The sequence below is a fragment of the Paramisgurnus dabryanus genome, chromosome 8 (assembly GCF_030506205.2).
Source record: "Paramisgurnus dabryanus chromosome 8, PD_genome_1.1, whole genome shotgun sequence".
Lineage (NCBI taxonomy): Eukaryota > Metazoa > Chordata > Actinopteri > Cypriniformes > Cobitidae > Paramisgurnus > Paramisgurnus dabryanus.
In genome coordinates this window covers 1,665,567-1,686,565 of record NC_133344.1, presented here as the reverse complement: position 1 = coordinate 1,686,565, position 20,999 = coordinate 1,665,567, and the positions used below count along the sequence as shown (strand labels likewise).

General features: G+C 37.0%; 1 protein-coding gene across 1 annotated transcript in view; it reads right to left on the bottom strand.

The window, feature by feature from the left end:
• Positions 1-20,999, bottom strand: part of pde2a (phosphodiesterase 2A) — a 140,883-nt gene extending 119,884 nt beyond the window's left edge. Inside the window, exon 1 of the mRNA XM_065280310.2 lies at positions 20,800-20,999. Coding sequence (XP_065136382.1) covers positions 20,800-20,870 — 71 coding nt within the window. The 5' untranslated portion in view covers positions 20,871-20,999. The remainder of the gene's footprint in view (positions 1-20,799) is intronic.

Here is a 20,999-nt window from a genome sequence, read left to right as displayed (position 1 = left end):
GAGCGTCAGAGAGACAGATTGAGTCGATCTCAAATATGTCTTTATAACAATTAGACAGACAGATGGTCAAATAACCTTGAGTCACACGTGTGTGTGTGTGTGTGTTTAGTCTGACTGACTGTGTGAAATTAAACAAATAAAACATCAGATCATAGAGATTTAGACTGAAGACAGAGAGAAATGAACCGATGACGCACACGTAAAGATCGTCTAAATAAACGAATGATGGAGGAGAAGAAAGAGACAACGTGTGATCAGACACAGACAAACTGAGAAAGAGTGTAAATCTTCACATCATCAGATGATCATATGCTGTATATCTCAGGTCTGTTCTCACACAACACAGTCAAAACATCAAAAAACAACAAATCAAATACATATGTTTAGTAACAACAGCTAGGAGAAATGACAGTACGAGTAGTTAATAGAGATACAAGAGCTACATACAATACACATCTTAAAGGGATAGTTCACCCAAATATGAAAATTCTGTCATCATCATCTGCATGAATAATTTTTTTTCTGATGAACACAAATTAAGAAATTTTATATAATTAAAGCTCCCATAACACAAACTGTTATTGCTCATCTCATGTTAATCTGGAGTACCAATAGAGTTGTATTATATTCTTCATATCTCCGAAATGCATTTAGTTTTATCAATTTATAAAAGACAGATCAGCTCTAGTGATTGTTTCCAATAACGTATGAAAAAATTCAGAAGGAGGAGTTACGAGCTGCGGGAGGAGTGAGTGTGAGTCACAAGCTAGCAAACCCTTTTCGACTTATTCACTACTTGTTTGTGTCGTTTTTATAATATGCACTTACGCGCCAATTTCCAACATAACACAGAAGTCTTGCATGCAATGCAACTCAAGTCATGACCCGGTTGGGACTTTTTTAAACAAAATCCAGCGTTAAACAAACACGCACGCAAAACTCTGTTGTTAGCCCAGATAAACAAACTAAATCCATTGTTTCCATAATGCTGGCTTTCTTCTCCTTACATCCAAAAACACACTTATTCATTCATTCATGCCATTGTTAAGTCTTGATATAAAACAAAGTGGTCGCGTGAAGTGATGCCTGCCCAGGTGAAAAAGTAGCACACTTCCATAGTGTACTTAAAGTGCTTTATTTTTGCACACTAATTTTGTACTTAATATAGTAAAAATTAATCTGTAGTACTTCTTAACATGTTCTTAAGATCATCTAAGTGTACTTCACTGTGCTATTTTGAGACACCATGAATATGAACTAAACTGTGCTAAAAAAAAAATAAATGTGTTTAGGTACCACTTGTAGTAAACTTGAACACATCTTTGTATGAAAGTTGAGTTCAAGTTTAAAACAAGTGTTAACTAAATACATTTTTTAATACAGAGACAGTATGTTAAAAGTGCATTTTAGTTCATATTCATGGTGTCTCAAAATAGCACAGTGAGTAAAGTACACTTAAATGATCTTAAGAACATGTTAAGAAGTACTAAAGATGAATTTTTAGTATATTAAGTACAAAATTAGTGTGCGAAAATAAAGCACTTTAAGTATACTACTGTATGGAAGTGTACAAATTTTTCACCTGGGTGTAACTTAGCATCCTCTGCTCTCGCTCTCCGCTGATTGACATGTGGGTGTGCTTTTCCGGTGCGTATGGCTTACCCCTGACACCCCATTCAGACAGCCAACGACAAGCAGTAGCAGAGCGACGCGATCTCATTCATTTCAATGGAAACTGAGCGACTTCCGGCAACACGAGCGAACGTGACGGTTGGCGACAGAATGTAGGCGCGATTAGCGACGGAGTCGCGCGATTAGCGACGGAGTCGCGCGACAAAAGTTGAGAAAAGTTTATTTTTATGCAAATTAGCAGCGAGTTTCACGAGCGACTACCAATGGGAGTGAAGTAAGTGGAGCACTGATTTGTTGTTTACAACGTGGGGTAATGTCACACTACTACGCAACCAGAAGTGGGAACGCCCACAAGCGACATCAACCACCAGCGGCAGGCGATGAGCAGCGATAACATCGCTGGCTGTCTGAATGTGGCTTGATACGTGAGATGTATGTGTTCGAAAAAAACTTTTAGAAACTTGTACAAACCCTGGGGAAGTGCATTCGGCAGACGAATACTCTGTTACACATCCAACTGGTTTTTTTACATTTTGCATTTGTTTTGCGTTTGGAAACCGACTCTTAAACTGTGTTAATAAGTCAGAATGCATGAATAATGTTGAACCCCCCTTTAATGATGGTAAGCACACAGATGGTGGAACCATTGACTTTCATAGTAGAAAAAACAAATATGATTGAACAATGGTTACAATCAGCTGTGTGCTTACCATCATTTATCAAAATATCTTCTTTTGAGTTGATCAGAATAAATAAATTCATACAGGTTTAGATCAACATGAGAAAACGATGACAGAATTTTCATTTTTTGATGAACTATCCCTTAAATTAAATCTCACATCCAAGTCGTTCTATAAAAGAAAGTGAGGTGAAAAACCAGAGGAGTGAAGGAGGAGAAACCAATGAGCATCTCAGTGACACCTGCTGATCCATTTAATCATGTCCTGATACACCTGTGACACTTCATACTGTGCGTGTGTGCAAGTGTGCGCGTGTGTCCATCTGCGATAAAATATCTGCTCATGATCAGAGGAATCTGTCCATACGTCTGCTTTAAAGAAAATTCACTTCATTTACAGACAACCACATCAACAGCACTCCTTTACAAATCTCTCTCTCTTTCTCTCATCCTTTAGAACTGAAATGCATCTTATATTCACACAGTCAAATATTTCCCATCATGCACTGCTGCAGAAAGACATCAGGTTCCCATTTGCATGTTTTACATCTTAAAATGATTTAATCCCCACACACAAACCCACACTTACAGAAGAGGCAATCATGTCTTATTACTGTCACTGCAGGAAACACTTTACAACAACAACAACAACACAAACGAACACACACTTCTATACGGTCAAACACACACAAGCAGACTCACATGTGAGACCAAACACTATCTGTAAATCTGTCAATCACAGTTCAGCACTGCTTTATATACTGTATTATAATACTGTACTCTATTCATGATGGAGCGACACACATACACATCTAAAAAGATTTCACATCAATTAAAGCTAAGTTAAGACAATGCTACATTATCATTGCAAACACAAACACACACAAAATTGTAGTGCACACAAACCTGTTGATTCATGCAGAGACTCTAATGCACACTGACATCTAGTGGACATACAACACATCACACACAACACATCACACACATCACACACACACAACATATCACACACACACACACACACACACACACACACACACACACACACACACACACACACACACACACACACACACACATCACACACAACACATCACACCACACACACAAATCACACACACTGCATGCTGCTGACAGACACAAATATTGATTTAGATCAGAAGTATATGAGTCTTGTATTCCTGCAGCTCAATGAGTAAACACACATACTGATAAAAATGTACTGTAAGTCACTTTGAATAAAAGCGTCTGCCAAATGCGTAAATATAAATGTCATTGTAAATATTTAACCACTAATACTGACAGCATTTATATCCAAACTACACAACGTTTAAATCATCTTTTAAAGGTTTAGCCACAGGACAACATATCTGCGAGTAAGAGATTGAAGGATTTTGTTTATTAGTTGTTGGTATTTGGACTGTGAATATTCATTGGGCTGCATTTGGACTTGTTTTGAATGGGTTTAATATGCAGATCTGGCAACCCTGCCTTTCACTATTACTTTGGGAGGTGATCTTCCAAATATGCACTTTCCATTTACGTGCTTGAGGATAGCTGGCCAATCAGAAACATGGCATCTCGTTATGCAGAAGACTCGCAACTCTGCTTTTTAAACGAAATGATGCAAATTCAGTGTTGAGATGTCTTGAGGATATTAAAGCCAATTTCTTAAGGCGGGGTCCATGATCTCTGAAAGCCAATGTTAATATTTGAAATCACCTAAATAAACACGCACGTACCCCAATAGAATCTGGAACTTCATTTGATAGACCCGCCCCAACACAGGCAACAATGTAGGTTAGTTAACACGCACCTTACTGCTGATTGGCTACAAGTGTGTTTTGGTACTCAGCCCCTTTTCCAAAGCGTTTTTTTTTTCGAAAATCATGCAGCCCCCCTTTAAAGTTTAATAAAGAAAAAACTAAATCATATTATTTCGACCTGGCAGTACAATGAATACCCCTGACGTAGATCCGGGTGACTTAAAGTCATATAAGAAGCCCATTATGAAAAACTTATGGACGGTGACTTTTAATTATTTTGTTAGTTAAATTGAGTTTTTATCAGCTAAGGCAATTATCTAAAGTTAATTCATTTTTATCTTTTACAGATTTTGAAAGGTCATTCATGCTTTTATATCATCTGTCTGGACTACTGTACTGTAAAGCTTTTATGCAGGCACTGGTGAGGCATCTCTAACACGTCTGCAGAGGATACAAAACACGGCTGCACACTTATTAACAAGGACACGCAAGCGAGAACTCATTACACACATATTGGCTTCCCTTCACTGGTTGCTCGTTCATTTTAGAATTGATTTTACTGTAGTTTTTAATTTATTAAATGATATTGTTCCTAAATATCTTTCAGATCTATTACAGCCATATGCTCCTTCTGCAGCACTTACTGAGCGACTCCTTTTAGTCTCCCCTAATGCAAGATTAAAAAGAGCAGACGCGGCCCACGAAAACTCTGGAATCATTTGCTTTTGCATAGGAAGGCTGTTTCTAAATCACAATTAAAAACATATTTGTACAGTATGGCATATACCTCTGTATAAGAGATGCTTTTTAAGAGTATTTTAAGTGTCCGTTATTGATTATTACTGTATTTATTGTGTTTTTATGCTTATTATACTGTATGTCTTTGGTGAACACCTGCTGTTTTTAAAAAGTGCTCTATAAATAAACTTTGATTTGAATTGGAGCACACAGTGCTTTCTAATAACAATTGGGGCATTACAGAAAGGCGGGGGGATAGAGGAGCAACACCATATGATGTGTGGAAAATACTGTTTTTAACTTTACACTGCGTAAAAACATTGCATTATACCAAACACAAGTTATGTGCTTTCTAGCAGGGTCATATGGGACCTTGAAAGGTGAAACACTGTCCAGAGTAGGTGTGCCTCATACAGCTTTAAAAGTGAAGCTGCTATTTGATCGCCCCCTGGTGGCTGGCTGCAGTACGAGTCATAAACCCCACCCTCTCCATGCAAACGAACAGGACTCAGCTCTAAATTAAATTTAAAAAACAAAAAAAAAATTGTATGTAGAATTTACCCCCATCTAGTGGTGAAATTGTATTTTGCATTCAAATGAACAATGCTCTCTAGCGCCTCGCTTTTCCAAATGAGTGATGCAATTACGGTAACCTAACAATGCCCTTCAGCCGTTACTTATTCACGATACAGCACAGCCTCTCGTACTTTATTGCTTACTTATATGAAATCAGGGTCAATAATGATGAAACTGATGAACCCAATGACTTTAAAGAGCACCTATTTCATTTCTGAAAAACAATGTTATTTTGTGTATTTGGTATAATACAATATGTTTGCATGGTTTACGGTTAAAAAACACATTATATTCCACATATCGTACATTTTTGTAGCTCCAGATTTGTGGAAATGTGACACTCCTTAACATGTTTGAAAGATTCAATCACAATGCAATGCTAACAGGAGCTAACTTACAGGCTGTGAGTCCAAGTAGGAGGAGTTATGATAATGTGTCTTGTCCATGTCTACAGGCCCAGGAAGTAAACTGTTGCCTACAATTTGTGTGCTTGTTGTAGTCCAAGAAAAGAGATTTACGTTTTAGACGATTAATTGTGTCATCTGGCGCTTTTCCATTGCATAGTACCCCACAGTTTGGTTTAGGTCAGGTCAGGTCAGGTCACCTCACTTTGGCTCGGTTAGCTTTTCCATCGAGTTTAGTAACACTTCAGAGTGGGAGGGATTATAGGCGTGTCGTTATATTTGCGCTGCCTACTGCTGTGACATCATACAAGTGAGAGCGTTGTACATTCCCACACATTCATTTATTTCTCAGTCTGCCACAAAATTAAAATTGACCACCACAAATAGATGTTTACACATCCTGTTTATCACTACCTCTGTCTCACATGACAGTTTCTGCACAAACACCCGTGGCGTCAGTCGACACTCTCCGCTGAGCCTCATTCAAGTTGCATTTAAGCATATATAATGCGGACGTGCGTGTCACGCAGAGATGTATAGTAACGAAGTAGAACTACTTCACTACTGTACTTAAGTACTAAAAGACAGTATCTGTACTCTACTGAAGTATTATTTTTTTCTTCTACTTCCACTTTTACTTCAGTACATTTTTTCTTTGAGTTTAATACTTTTACTCCAATACATTTTTTATGTGCTGCATAGTTACTCGTTACTCTCAAATGTTACGAATCATGGTCACATGGTGGTCTGAACCAATTGGAGATAGTAAAGGGCGACCCCTCCCAACCTCTCACTCACAAATATGAGCCAGGGTTCTTGACAAATGTGAAGCGAAGAGAGAACCAAAGTGCGCGAGAAAGACAGAGAGAGAGAGAATGCTCAAGAAAGGGCGAGTGTGCGCGAAAGAAGGAAACCTAAATTCAATGAAACACCTTGTACCTTTACCTATTACCATTTTATCGACTAATATTTCATTAATTCTGAATTCTCTATCGCCATATCAGTTAAATTAATCTGAATTATCTGAACATTCATGTCCTTGTACTCCTGCTACAGCCAAAGGAATTGTAAGTGTCCTTTAGCTTAAACATTTGAAATAATATAAACAATATTATATTCAAACTTTTGACTGTTTTCTTTAATAACTACATTACACAATACTTGTACTTTTACTTTCAGTACTTGAGTAGTATATTTTAAAATAAACTACTTGCAATACTTAAGTACAAAGCATGTTTAATACTTTAGTACTTCCACTTAAGTGCTGTGCTTAAAGAGCACTTCAACTTCTACTCAAGTCACTTTTTTGATAGAGCACTTGTACTTTTACTCAAGTCTGGGTTGCTAGTACTTTATACATCTCTGGTGTCGCGAATGTGCCACAACAAACAAGTCTGGAAAAACTGTTATTGTGTTCCTGATTTACAACCTGTGGATGTTTTTCATCATTAAAAGGGAGTTTATAGCAAAGCACAAATGACAACATTTGCTCGAGACAGCGCAAGGTAGCATGAAGGTAAAGCTAATCTTTTACATTAAAGCGATGACGCTAGTAGTGACGCTTCTCTCCGACCAATCAGTGATCTACTGTGTTTTTGCGTCACGCTTTGGTATCAGCTTGCTTGAAACCCGAACCGAGGTGGTACTAAATAAAAGTATCAGGTACTACGTACTGCACCCAATGTGAAAGCTCACAAAAGTAAGATGACCCGACCCAAACCAAACCGTGGGGTACTATGAAATGGAAAAGCACCAATCGTTTATTTTGGGGTTTGTACCTTTTGCATATCATTAACATGAACTAATACACACTTACACACCAAAGGATATGTAAAAACATGATAGGGACAATAGGTGCTCTTTAAACACACAAGATCTGATCATGATTGTATGATACAGTACAGTAAAGTGTTTGTTTGGGTAACAGTGAGATCTGGTGCGTCTGTGAGAGGTGTAGGTTTAAGGCTCTTGATCTAAAGTTGTATCTAACAGTGAAAACACATCTGTCATGAGAGGAAGTTTACTGTACTAGAAACACAAACAGTTTTTATGAGCCGAGTAAACAGCTATAAAGTCTCCTCGTATCCTCGTGCTGTCTGTGTCTGTGTGTGCCGATCTTCTGAACATTGGGCATTGACTGATGACTGGAGTTTATAATCCCTCTATCTCTCCACTGCAGCTCCACTGAACCTCTGCTGGGATTTTGGGAATATTTTCATACAGGTTTTATTAAAAAAATATTTAAAAATAATTCTGTCTCACCTCAGGGAACTTCAACGCTTTCAAAAACACTGACTGCACATGTTCACAGAAAATAAACCCACTGATGCTCTTCATGACAGAGTCTCTCTCTCTCTCTCTCTCTCTCTCTCTCTCTCTCTCTCTCTCTCTCTCTCTCGCTCTCTCGTTTCAAGCAACGTTTTTCTCTCTCTTTGAACTCGGTCTCATTGAGATTTGACTGAGGACAGAATACTGAACGCCTGTGAACGGAGAAATCTGCCCTTAATAAGCTGAACATTTAAATGTTATCGCTGAAATTAAAATGAGAACTAAGCTCCACAGGCTTCTCAGAAAAACCTTTAGACCACAACCATTCCCTCGTGTTTGCTTCTGCGAGGACAACAATGAAATTTCTTTCATCTCCAACAGATAAAATCACAAAACAACCAGAGGTTTAATCTCACAAACACACACCAGCTCAAATGAAAACAACACTTTTCTTTCAATTCTTTTAACAAAACACCTAAACTTATAGAAGAACACTGAAACTTTTGCTTTATATCTTTACACACATTTGGCAGACACTTTTATCTAACAGTGCATTACAACCTATACATTTTTTTTAATCCAATGACCTTTGCACAATGATCTACCATTGAGCTATACACGAGCCTGTTACGTTCATGTGTCTTGTTGCAGACGATGTCTGTGTTTTGTCTGAGTTTTTAAAGTTATCCACCACAATCCCCCCGCACAAAAAATTGTATTATTGTAATTAAATGTGTTTACGCTGTCTCATCTACTGACGGTTGTCATGGAGACTGATGCGGATGCTGATGCTGTGCTCCACATGACCATCCCTACAGCTTAAATCTTAGGAGGGATGTGATTGATAAACAATGTTATTATGAGATGCAAAGGTCAATAATGCATCACTGACCCAAACAAATGTCATCTCAGTCTCATATGTCACATTCACAGCACAACATCTTGAATAGAAATAAAGTCTCCATAAAAAATCATCATGGCCTTCAAAAGCACTTACGTGTCTCCACGGTAACAGCTTGAGACAGGAAGTGATGTCATTTGATTACTATCCAGATCAAAATGGTTTAATGCTTTGTCACTCTTTTTTATATACTGTGTGTGTGTGTGTGTGTGTGTGTGTGTTGTAGCTGATGTACAGTATTTGTTGTGTGTGCAATCACTCATGTGTGTGTGTGTGTGTGTGTGTGTTGTATGGTGTAATTTCTTCCTGGAGGTGAGCAAAGTATAAAATATATATTTATGTCACTGCATGCATTCAGACCCGCTGCATTTGTTATTCTCTCACAGATGCGTTGTTGTTGTGACAGCTTCAGTCAGTAATAATCACTTCAAACTGATGGATTTATCCATAACAATGGAGTTATGATGTAAACACACTTCATCTAGTGCCACATGTTCATAACAACCCCTGAACAACCTATTGACAGATTCACATCTACTGAAAAGAAAAATTATCACTAACTTCAGCTCACTGCCACTGCTTAAGACAAACACAATGATATAAATATACATGTGATGCAAAAGCCTCTAAACACCACATCTGTCAACAAATGAGATGATATAATGATATTAACCCAATGCCCTCAGCATGTATTATACCCTCATCAAACACTTTCACGTCAAACCAGCTTAACTCTTTCCCTGCCAGCGGTTTTTATGATTTTCACAAAAGTTTAATTTTTTCCAGAAAATGTTCTTTTAATATATAAACATACAATAGATCAAATGAAAGAACAGACCCTCTGCTTTCAAACTAAAAAAAAACATTTCATCCTATCTTCATTAGTTCTCTTTTTATCACCTCACAAATATGGGTAGGTTTCTTCAAAAAAAATACCAACATTTTGAGCAAAAAGTTGAGATAATTGGATTTTTGGTAAAGGACTTTTGTTAGAGATTAGATTCAGAGCGATGATCAAAAACATACACAGAGTTTTTACTGTTTATGGATCAGTGGATGCTTCAGTGTTTTATAAGTTGGGTAAGAGCACCACCTAGTGCAGTGGTTCTTAACGTTATTCCTGGAGGCCCACTGCCCTGCACATTTTGTATGTCTCCCTTATTTAACACACCTGATTCAAATCATCAGCTCATTAGAAGAGATCTCAATGAACTGAACTGAGTCTGCCAGATAAAAGAGACATACAAAACATGCAGGGCAGTGGGCCTCCAGGAATAACGTTAAGAACCACTGACCTAGTGGATAATAGCGGAAATACGGATTGCTGTAAAAACTCAACAGGGAAGCGTTTTCTCTTAACTCATTTCCCACCCGGCAGTTGCCCGGCAGCATTTTTTGTGATTTTCACAAAATGCCTTACAGGAAAATTTTCTTCGTAAAAATATATAAACATAAAAAATATATCAAATGAAACAAAAGAACCTCTGCTTTCAAACAAACAATAAACAAACAAATAAACAAACAAAATAGGAAAAATGTTTCAACCTATCTATATTTTACTTTGCTTATAAACTCTAAAATATGGGTATTTGTCTTTAAAAAAAAAAATGTGCAAAAAGCTGAAATTGCTGAAACTGCATTTTTGTGAAGTAATTTCATGTTAGAGACCAGATTCAGAACAATTATCAAAACCTACACAGAGTAAAATTTGTAAATCATTTTTTGCTTCAGTTTATTTTATAAATTGCGTAAGTGCGCCGTCTAGAAGATAATCAGGGTATTACAGATTAACATAAAAACTCATCAGGAACATGTTTTTTTCATGCAAATGTTTTCTTTTAATTGACGACATAACTTATCAATGGTGGGGAAAGAGTTAATTAACGAGAAAACACAATGGTGAGCCTCAGACATTCAGAAAAACAGATTAAGATTAAAATCCATTAAGAATCTGATAAAAATGCTGATGCGTCTGAGCTCTTCATTCTGTATTGAGTGTAAAACATCATATCTGGTTTTAAATCATCTGACTGGATTCATTAGAAGAGTCACGAGGGTTCAGAACAACATGACCGAAACTTTAATGTTTGCTTGAAGTTATAATAAAAATCATCTGAATGAGATCATGTGCTCCTGTGCAACCCAATGTTAGATGATTATGTCATAGAGCAACTCAAACACCAATTAAAACACACTGTTCCCATGACAACATGAATATAACAAGCTTCAATAGAAAAAAAATATGACCTCTCTCTCTCTCTCTCCCTATCAGTTCTTCCTTCATTTAATTTCTCATTTTTCATCTGAGTGTATCAGTAATCACATTATAACAACACTCATCACAGTATTTCATCATTACATACACACAGATTGTATTCTTTATGTAATTGTAATTTGTTTTATCACACACACACACACACACACACACAGATATGAATAATCATCAGCTCATGCTGGTATTTTCTTGTGTTAGTCTTTTCTGACAGTTGTGCTCATATGTTAATTAGTTATGAATAAAGATGAGCACTTATGAATAATTATGACTTTACAGATGTTTGTTGTTTTTTGCCTTATGGTCTCTGACGGAATGATGTCACTGTGTGTGTGTGTGTGTGTGTGTGTGTGCGTGCCTGTGTGTTTGTGTGCGTGTTTCATTCCTGTACTGCTGTCATGTTTATGTGTTTTGTAGATGGGCAGGGTTCTGATTGGCTGTTTCATCTCACCATCACCCTGTGAATGGAAACTGTGTGTGTGTGTTTTTGATTATAGACGGTTTTATTGGACACATGTGCATTGCAGCGCTTACACGCCTCGCCCAAAGTTAACTTCTGATCTGTGCTTGTTTATCAGTCTGACTAAACTGACCTCTGGTAGAAATACCTTGTGGGAAAATCTAAATGTTTTGGTTTTATAAAGATAAGAGAAGACGGTGAGCTTGGATCAGCGCTGCTGTGTGGATTTGGCAGCCAGACAGGGATCTGTAGTTAAGATTGTCTAAATTAATTTTACACAATAACATTAGTTCAGTGTAATGGTTTATACGCTTTAGCTATGATGTGAACTAAGGTCATTTATTTAGTTGGACTCTGTTGTTATTGATTATATGTGGAGGTGTAGCAGAGGTTAAGTTTGGGCGTTTGTTTTTGCCGCTGAACAGTCTATAAACTCATGAGAAACATCAGCTGTATACAGCATTTTCCCTAAAGTCAAATGAATATCTTGTACAGTTTTCTGTGTGTATGTGTGTTTATGTGTGTAGTCCATATGCTTTATTCTGTTTTGGGTTATGAATTATACATTCCAAAAGAAACCTCCGTGTTACAAGACACACACACACACCGACACAGACAGACATATGTGCAGTTTTGTTTGTTGTGAATAATTCATGCGTCTCTAAAGCAACTCACTTCCAGCAGCAGCAGCAGAAGCTCATCAGCGCTGTCAGTAGACATCATATCTATAAGAGAGACACTCAACAGATAGCAGACACCTCATTTTCTCCAGAGCCATGTCAACATGATCCTAAATTAAACTCAACATCAGCTACAAACACAACACAAAGATATCAGGACATGAATGAATCAACAGACTGGAAAGTGATACACCGTGTCTGATTGATTATGGGTTTGTTTTTGTTCCAATCAAAAATTGAAAATCAAAAACGCTAAATTGCCCAGCCCTGTGTGTGTGTTTAGTGTTAATAACACGTGATATAAAGACATCAGCACTGGTCTTTAATCCCTATGAAGTGCTCTTCAGCTTTGACAGAGCGAGCGAGAACATTTAATGTCCCCGTGCATTCTGCTCGTGAGTGCTTTATTTGTCTCATCATTAACGCTCAAACATGACTTTCACACACATTAACATCATGACTCGTAACAAAAGCTCTAACATCTGAACATTCTGAACATTCATCCAGTGTTGTTTTAATAATGATGATGGGTAGTGCTGCACAGTATACTGAAATGATAGCAACAACTGGATCAATAGCTTTTAAACATATTTTAATAAGTTCTCTCTCTCTCTCTCTCTCTCTCTCTCTCTCTCTCTCAGGATTTGGTGGTTTTGGGGTATAATATGGAGTCGGTCACCTGTATGAAAGGCCCATTAGTTGCTGGGCAACCACTGAGAGTTCTCTGTAAAACATCTTTATGATGCCGTGAAGGGCGTGTGTGTGTCATACTCACAGGTCACTGATTGGCTAATGGCAGAAATAGCTGATGATGTCACCATAGTTTCATTAGAATCCTTGTAATATTCATAACTTTTATAACTAGCCTTTGTCTGTCTCTGTTTGTGTGTGTGTGTGTGTGTGTGTGTGTGTGTGTGTGTGTGCTCAGCTTCCCTTTATCTCCTCAAGAGGCACTCAAGAAACTGAGAGCAGCAGACCGAGTGAGAGAGAAGCTGAAGGTCGTCCTATTGTGTCTGTCTGTCTCCTGTGAGCTTCGTCCTAATCTCACTTATGCACATGCGCATCATTTGCACCTGCGCATCATCCGCAACTGCGCATCACCGTACTTGTGCAACTTAGGCACCTGTGCATCTAAGGCACCTGCGCATCATTTGAACCCGTGCATTATCTGCACCTGCGCATCATTTGCACCTGTGCATCATCCGCACCTGCGCATTAAAGGCACCTGCGCATCATTTGCACCTGCGCATCATCCGCAACTGCACATCATCCGTACTTGTGCATCATCCGCAACTGCGCATCTTAGGCGCCTGCGCATCATTCGCAGCCGTGCATCTTAGGCGCCTGCGCATCATTCGCAGCCGCGCATCATATACATCTGCGCATCATCTACACCTGTGCATTATCCACACCTGCACATCTTCATCCTCCACATACTATCCTAATTTACAGGGTTCAAATAGCCAGAAAATAACGTATCACATAGTAGGAGAGAGTGGGGAACTACCTAATGCTTTTTGACTTTGGCTCTATCATTCAAAAAATATTTAAGTTAGATTAATCTTTTTTTACACAATCAACACGCACATCTCTGCTATAAATGAACACTTAAAGATTGTTTGTGTGATCTACCGTTATCATACAATTACATCGAAAGTAACAGGAGTGCAAACATTATCTCATAGATGGGGTTCATTGTAACAAACAGAGGGTTTGTTGTAACACCTGCTTTAGTTAAACACAAATAATTCAATCAAATTCTGTCTACAGTATATACTAAAGGTGGATATTATTGTTTATATATCTGCCTATAATAGATAGATATCCAGACATTCATCCATCCATGATCCATCATAATTGTGAGTTATTTCCTCTGATGTTGTATTAACAGTTATCATTTTGATGAACAGTATTTATATTGTTTGAATTTTATTATTATTGAATACCTGAGGCTGTGTGACAACTAACCCCGCTGTGTAAAAATGTTTTCAATCCCAGCTATCAGTTACTAAGAGTTGTTGACAGGTTTCAAAATGCTGTTATGTAAATAAAATAATAAAATAACATAAGGTTGGATTTGGTGACTTACAAACCCAAATCAGAAATAAATAAATAAAAAAAACCACTCTTTGTTCAATATCGTAACCAAAACACATCAAAACTTTTCACAAATTCACAGGAGATCTTCTGAGAGTAAGAGGAAAAGACCAAAAGCACAGATTGCTCGGCCCTGTAGAAATATGTAAAGTAGCCGTGTAACAATTAACCCTGCGTTAGTTTGTGTCACGCTCACCCCTACATCAAACAATTTCCCTATAGATCAACTCATTTAATGTTTGTTTGTAAACACTGATAGATATTTAACATTTCTAACCTCCTGATGTGATTTACATCTCAAACTGTCAAAGCACATGAATAAAATCTAACTGTGATCATCTCAAACTCAACTACACTGAGATAAAAACACAAGCAACCATTCAAACAACATATTTACATAATTCCTACATTTACACAACCACTAATCTCTAATGTATTTAAATGTTCAAATAAATCTCATTTACCCGGAGGAAACATCTCAAGTATTTTCATTTAACACAATCACAACATTTTGACATATTAATGACTCAAAGCAGAAACTCATTCATCAAATGTCCTTTAATAGCAAACACACACACACACACACACACACACACACACACACACACACACACACACACACACACACACACACACACACACACACACACACAGAGAGAGAAGCTTCAGTTATCTCTGCAATGACATGAGTTGTGTTAATGTCGTCGTTGTTGTTGTTGTTGTTGTTGAGTTTTCTACAATGGTTTCATTCATGAGTAATGTTCACTGACCTAAGCGTTCACCCGTCACTAAACATCTCTGTGTTAACACTGCTGTCGTGTAACTCAGTGAGTTTAACTTTTCTTCTCTACTGTTGAATCTTACAGATACTTTTATTCAGAATAACATGAATATGATATATGTTTTATCAGTATTGTGACTCTGTGACTCTTTAACCCAACTGCTGATTTATTATAACCCAATTTTTTTTATAATTAAATTTTTAACCTTGTGTTTTGTCCAATATTTACCCAACATGTGTCAAAAATAACCCAGACATTTTTACAGTGTGTTCATCTGTGATAGACTGTCACTTATTAGATTTCTGATTGAAGAATATCTTCAAAACACTAATCACGAGACTCATCTAGTATACACAACTATATCATGAGACTAATGTGATAGTAAAATGATATATTCAATATTATAACTCCTGTTAAACACAGTAACTTTACACAACACATAATATGAGGAGTCCAGAAGTGAATGCGAGGTCTGTAAAGAACTAAACCACACCCACTGGAATGACATCATCAACACAAACAAAGGATCATCCAGAGATTCACACAAACAAACAAACGGACACAAACTTTGGCTTTAAACCTTCCAGAAACATCTGCCGCATAGCCTTCCAATGTGAGACTCATTCAGTACATCTGAGATTTAGGATGAGGTACAGAAATCTGGTCATACTCAGACCATTCTCATGAAATACATATGAATAGCATGCAATTGAAAATTCATGCAATTTATGAGCCAAATTTAAATTTTTTGCATGCATATGATACCCCAGACCTTCCCGTTCACTTAATATGGTGCATCTTTTTCGTGTTGTTTTATGTATTTTAAGAGCAAGTGTTACTAGGGATGCTTAACGATTAATCGCGATTAATCGATAGCAGAATAAAAGTTTTTGTTTACATCATATATATGTGTGAACTGTATATAATAACTTTGTATAAATAAATGCACACACATGCATGTATATATTTAAGAAATGTTTACATGTGTATATACATTTGTACATTTATTTATAATTTATATTATATATAAATATAAATACCTAATATATAAATATATTTTTTTCTTATAATTATACATCATGTGTGCATATTTATATATACATAATTATTATACACAGTTCACACACATATATGATGTAAACAAAAACTTTTATTCCGTTAAGCATCCCTAAGTGTTACATAAAATTACATCCAAACCCCAATTCTAACCCCAACTCCAAGCGACCATGGTTTAAAAATAGACACAAACATGAAGAAACCAATATATATTAAATGACACCCTAAAGCAAATCCCAAATTTAACCCCAAACCCAAACAAAAATGCTTGAAACAAATAACGAAACAAAAAGATGCATCATATTAAGTGAACGGGAAGGACTGGTGTATGATATGCCTGCACAACTGGAATTTGGCTCATGTATTGCACAACTTTTTTTGCACTGCATACTACTTATATGCACATATACTAGTCTCTTCTTTATAACACTTTATAGCACTGTTTCAACAGACACTAACAAGTATAAACACACATTACACATCAATACAACAAACACAGCATAGAGTAAAGAAATTAAAGCTTCCTACAGCAGTCAGTCAAGATTATAAATCATCATCAAGTGTTTCCAAATCCACCAGAGATTCATTCAACAGTCACTGTGTCAGATTAACACCCCGTTAAACATCACAGCGTCTCAGCAGACATCCGTCTTTCTCTTGTTCTTAAATATCTCACAGATACTGACTTACACAAACGTTAACTAAAATCCTCACACATCTGAGACTCCTTCAGAAAACTCCACAGGCTTTTAACATCCAAAGAGAAAAAGATCCAGACAGATGAACAGAAGGAAAAGATGTCAGTCAAACTGTTAGAAGTTTCTGGATCTTCAAATAGATCAGTTTAAGTTCATCTATAGCTGAAGTACAATATAAGGAAAGTCCAGATGTTCATCGCCCACAATACATATGAAATAAACTCACTTCAACACCTTAACCCTTAGTCTCATTCAAGACTGGAAACTTTCAATGGGAATTAACAGGAATTTATGGGAATAAACTGGGAAGATTTCTTTGTCCGGGTGGATCATCAAGACTATCGGTCATCGCAGTTGTCAATCATTCTGGTGAAATGTTTACGTAAGGCCGTCATACGTGCTCGTCCCTGGGTTCACTTTCTGCACATGCGCACTTTTAGGTGTATATGTGTGGTGAGCTATGGTTTCAGCCATTCATTGAAGCTCGCATTCTCACCGTGTTCTTTCAAAATGTCGCAAGAGAAAAAGTGTCTACGAATTGTATGACAAGAAGAGAAAGGACTATGAAGAAAGAAACAAGACCAGAGTGTTTTTGGGAGAATATTTCCCACTCAAAGTTTCTACTCGACAGGTAAAGTTTGGAGAAATCCATTTAAAATCACTGCTACTGTTGTAAAAGTTGATGTAAGCTATGATTAGCGATGATAGCCCTGGCACAAGTCACGAACCGCGCAGACACGGTAAACATCTCAATGTGTGAGCCATGCCGACAGCAACTTGTAAACAAAGCGTGCACGAGAAGAACTAGGCTCGTGCATGTTCTCGCTCGTGCACATGTTTAATAGGAGTGTTGCGCATGTGCATTTTTTTTAAGTTGAGAGGGTTGTTCTTTCTAAAATTTGAAAAAAATCTTCCACTAAACCTTTAAATGTGGTTTAAAGGGCACCTATTATGGCCTTTTTATGTCTTAAATGCCTCTATTTGGGTGGGAGCAAAAACGCACTGTTTAAATGTCTGTACCTTTAAATGCAAATGAGCTACAGCTCCTCCCTCCCTTACAAACAGACAGTGAGCGCTTTCAGTTCAAATAGATCTGATCAATACTGTCTGAGACAATAGTATCTAGTGGACAGAGCTGAGTGTGTAAACTATGGTAATGCAGGACTGTAAGTGGGCGGGGCTTTATCAGTGTGACCTCACATTGAAAAGAGAATCAAAACAGCATGTCTAATCAGACTGATTTGTTTTAAAAAAGACTAAGAGTGTATTTGTCTTCATCATCATCATTTTTTTTTTTGATTGGTTGAGTAGGGTTTGATTGAGTGTTATGTTGTTTTTTAAATATTTATTATCATGATATATTTGGAAGTATATGATGTTGTATGTATTGTTTGGATCCCAGGAAGACTAGCTGTCGTTTCAGCGTCAGCTAATGGGGATCCTTTTCAAATAAACAAATAAATAAACAGGGATTAAAAAACAAGGAGCAGGTGGATTTTTTTTCATCGTAGGATGGTTATGTTTACACATTGCCAACACACATTATGTTCAAACAAAGTGGATTTTGCATAATAGGTGCCCTTCTTGCAAAATCTTGCAGCATAGTTTTGTTTAAAACAACAAGATTTAATGCAATTTATGTTGAATTCCTACCCTGCACATTCCTCATTCACATGTATTGAGGCCATCTTTGCATGTATTCTTGTTAATTACAAAAATGTGTTTAAAACTTCCTTATGCTATATGAAAGCAAGTATGCAACAACATTATAGCATTTTAAAGACAAATACACTGACTGACAAAACATTTAGGAGAGATCATTAAAAAAGTACCCAAAAGTTTAAACGCATTACTATTTTTATCATATTAGCATGATTTGATTAAATAAATCCATGCTTGATAAGTATAAGTATCAGGATTCTTCAAAATTTGTATTTCCTTGCATGCATGTCTGCGTATGTCCAAACTAAATGTTTATTGGACTTTAAATTTCTCTAAATTTCCAAATAATTCCCATAAATTTCCATTAAGTTCCAATTTGGAATATTTCCAAAATTCCCTGGATTAAGTGTTACCATAAATTAACCAGAAACTTTCCGGCCCTTTGCAACTCTAGTCTCTTCATTCATTTGAGTCACAGTAGACAATATACCCATCATCTCCCTTCATCACTTTGAACATCTCTTCCTCCCCTTCAGACTGCGGCTTCAGTATATTGTGTTGTTTCACCAGTGACACTGTGAGCAATGTGTGCAATATTCACATCGCAGAACATGCAGGAGATCTCTTTACAGATGCATTAGTTGCACAATATGAGAAGAGTTTCACACAGCAGACAGAAATCACAGATGAGAAGTTCGCTTTTCAGCTCATCTGGTGAAGTCATCCAGTATTTATCACATCGCAATATACATCACAGAAAAACTAAATACTGCAATGTCAGTTTCCCACCAATATCATATTCAGATCATAATCCATCATCTTTCATGAGACTGTGTATATCCGTCTGAGTCACATTCGCACTATTATTACTGTATCCATATTCTCAACTTTATTACTTAAATTCATGACAGCTTCAGTGGCACATCCCTGCTCTCAGCATCACTCATCATCTCTGTATTATCTTCTTATTGTTAGATGATCTGCTTTCATCTGAACCTATATAACTACTGCTGGCACTCAAATATGAATAAAAGGGTGTTTTACACAGGATCTCAAACATTTGGATTGTATATAAAATATTACTGAACATCTAACAAGAGAGCAAAACACTAACAGGCTAAAAAAAACTTTGCTGCCTTAAATTTTTTGTTAAATCAACTCTCGATTTACAAGTCATGTCAACTGAGATGAGTTGTCACAACTTATCAAATATAGTTGAGAAAAGTCAACTTAATTTTATAAGATATAACAACTCATCTCTAGTCAACATAAATAACAGTAAATTGAAATGACTTGTAAATCTGAGTTGATTCAATAAAAGTATTTTTTGCACCGCATTAATAAAACTATTCACATCTTACATTTTGTGAGAGAGGTAATATCACTATAAAAAAATATGCAGCATTTTGTCAAATCAACACACATTTATGTTACTTTAACTTAAAATTTAAGTTAAACAACTTCAACTTCAACAAGTTATGTCAACTTTTGTAAGCCAAAACTTAAAATATTAGGTTTGAAAAGTCAAGTTTTTGAAACTGCATTTTATTTTACAGTGTAGAAATGAAAGATGATCAGTGTTGTTTGGATATATCTCTGGAAAACTACAAAACATACGGTGGACAAGAGCTCTCCGCAAAAACTATGAGTGATTACATCTGAATTCATATTCACTGATCATTTATAATACGACTGCATATAAGGTAAGTGGAGTGGACTTTGACTTAAATCTAAACCTTCTTAAACTTCTTAATAATGGAGGCACACCGAGTTTCAGTAACATGAGCAGTGTTCTCCAAAATAAACTCTGAGAAACAGATGAATCACTGACTCTGATGCACGCTTTGGGTTCTGCTGGGAATTACTTTACATCAGCATCAACACACACATACACAACACTACACAAACAACACAACAACACACAGTTCACAGGAGGAGAGAATAACACCTGAAATCTCCTTCAGCTTTATAAATGTGTATTAATCCAGCATCAGGTCAGTATCACTGTTTGTGTTCATCATCATACACTAACACTAAACATGACCTGCACGTGCTCAACATGATGTGGTGCTGATGCTGAGACGCGACGCGACATAGCCGGCGTCGCGTCAAGACTCGGGTTACTCACAGTTCGTATGCCGCCGGGTTCTGGTACTGATGGCTACGGCAGAGCAGCGCGTGTCCACACGCCTGACCCATCGCGCATCGCGCCGGAGACACGAGAGGATGAAGACGATGAAGAGTTTTCGCTGTCCTGTCTATCTGTATATAAGTGTGTGTGTATGTGGCTGTCTCTCTCGCGCGCGCTATCTCTGATGACTGAAGTGG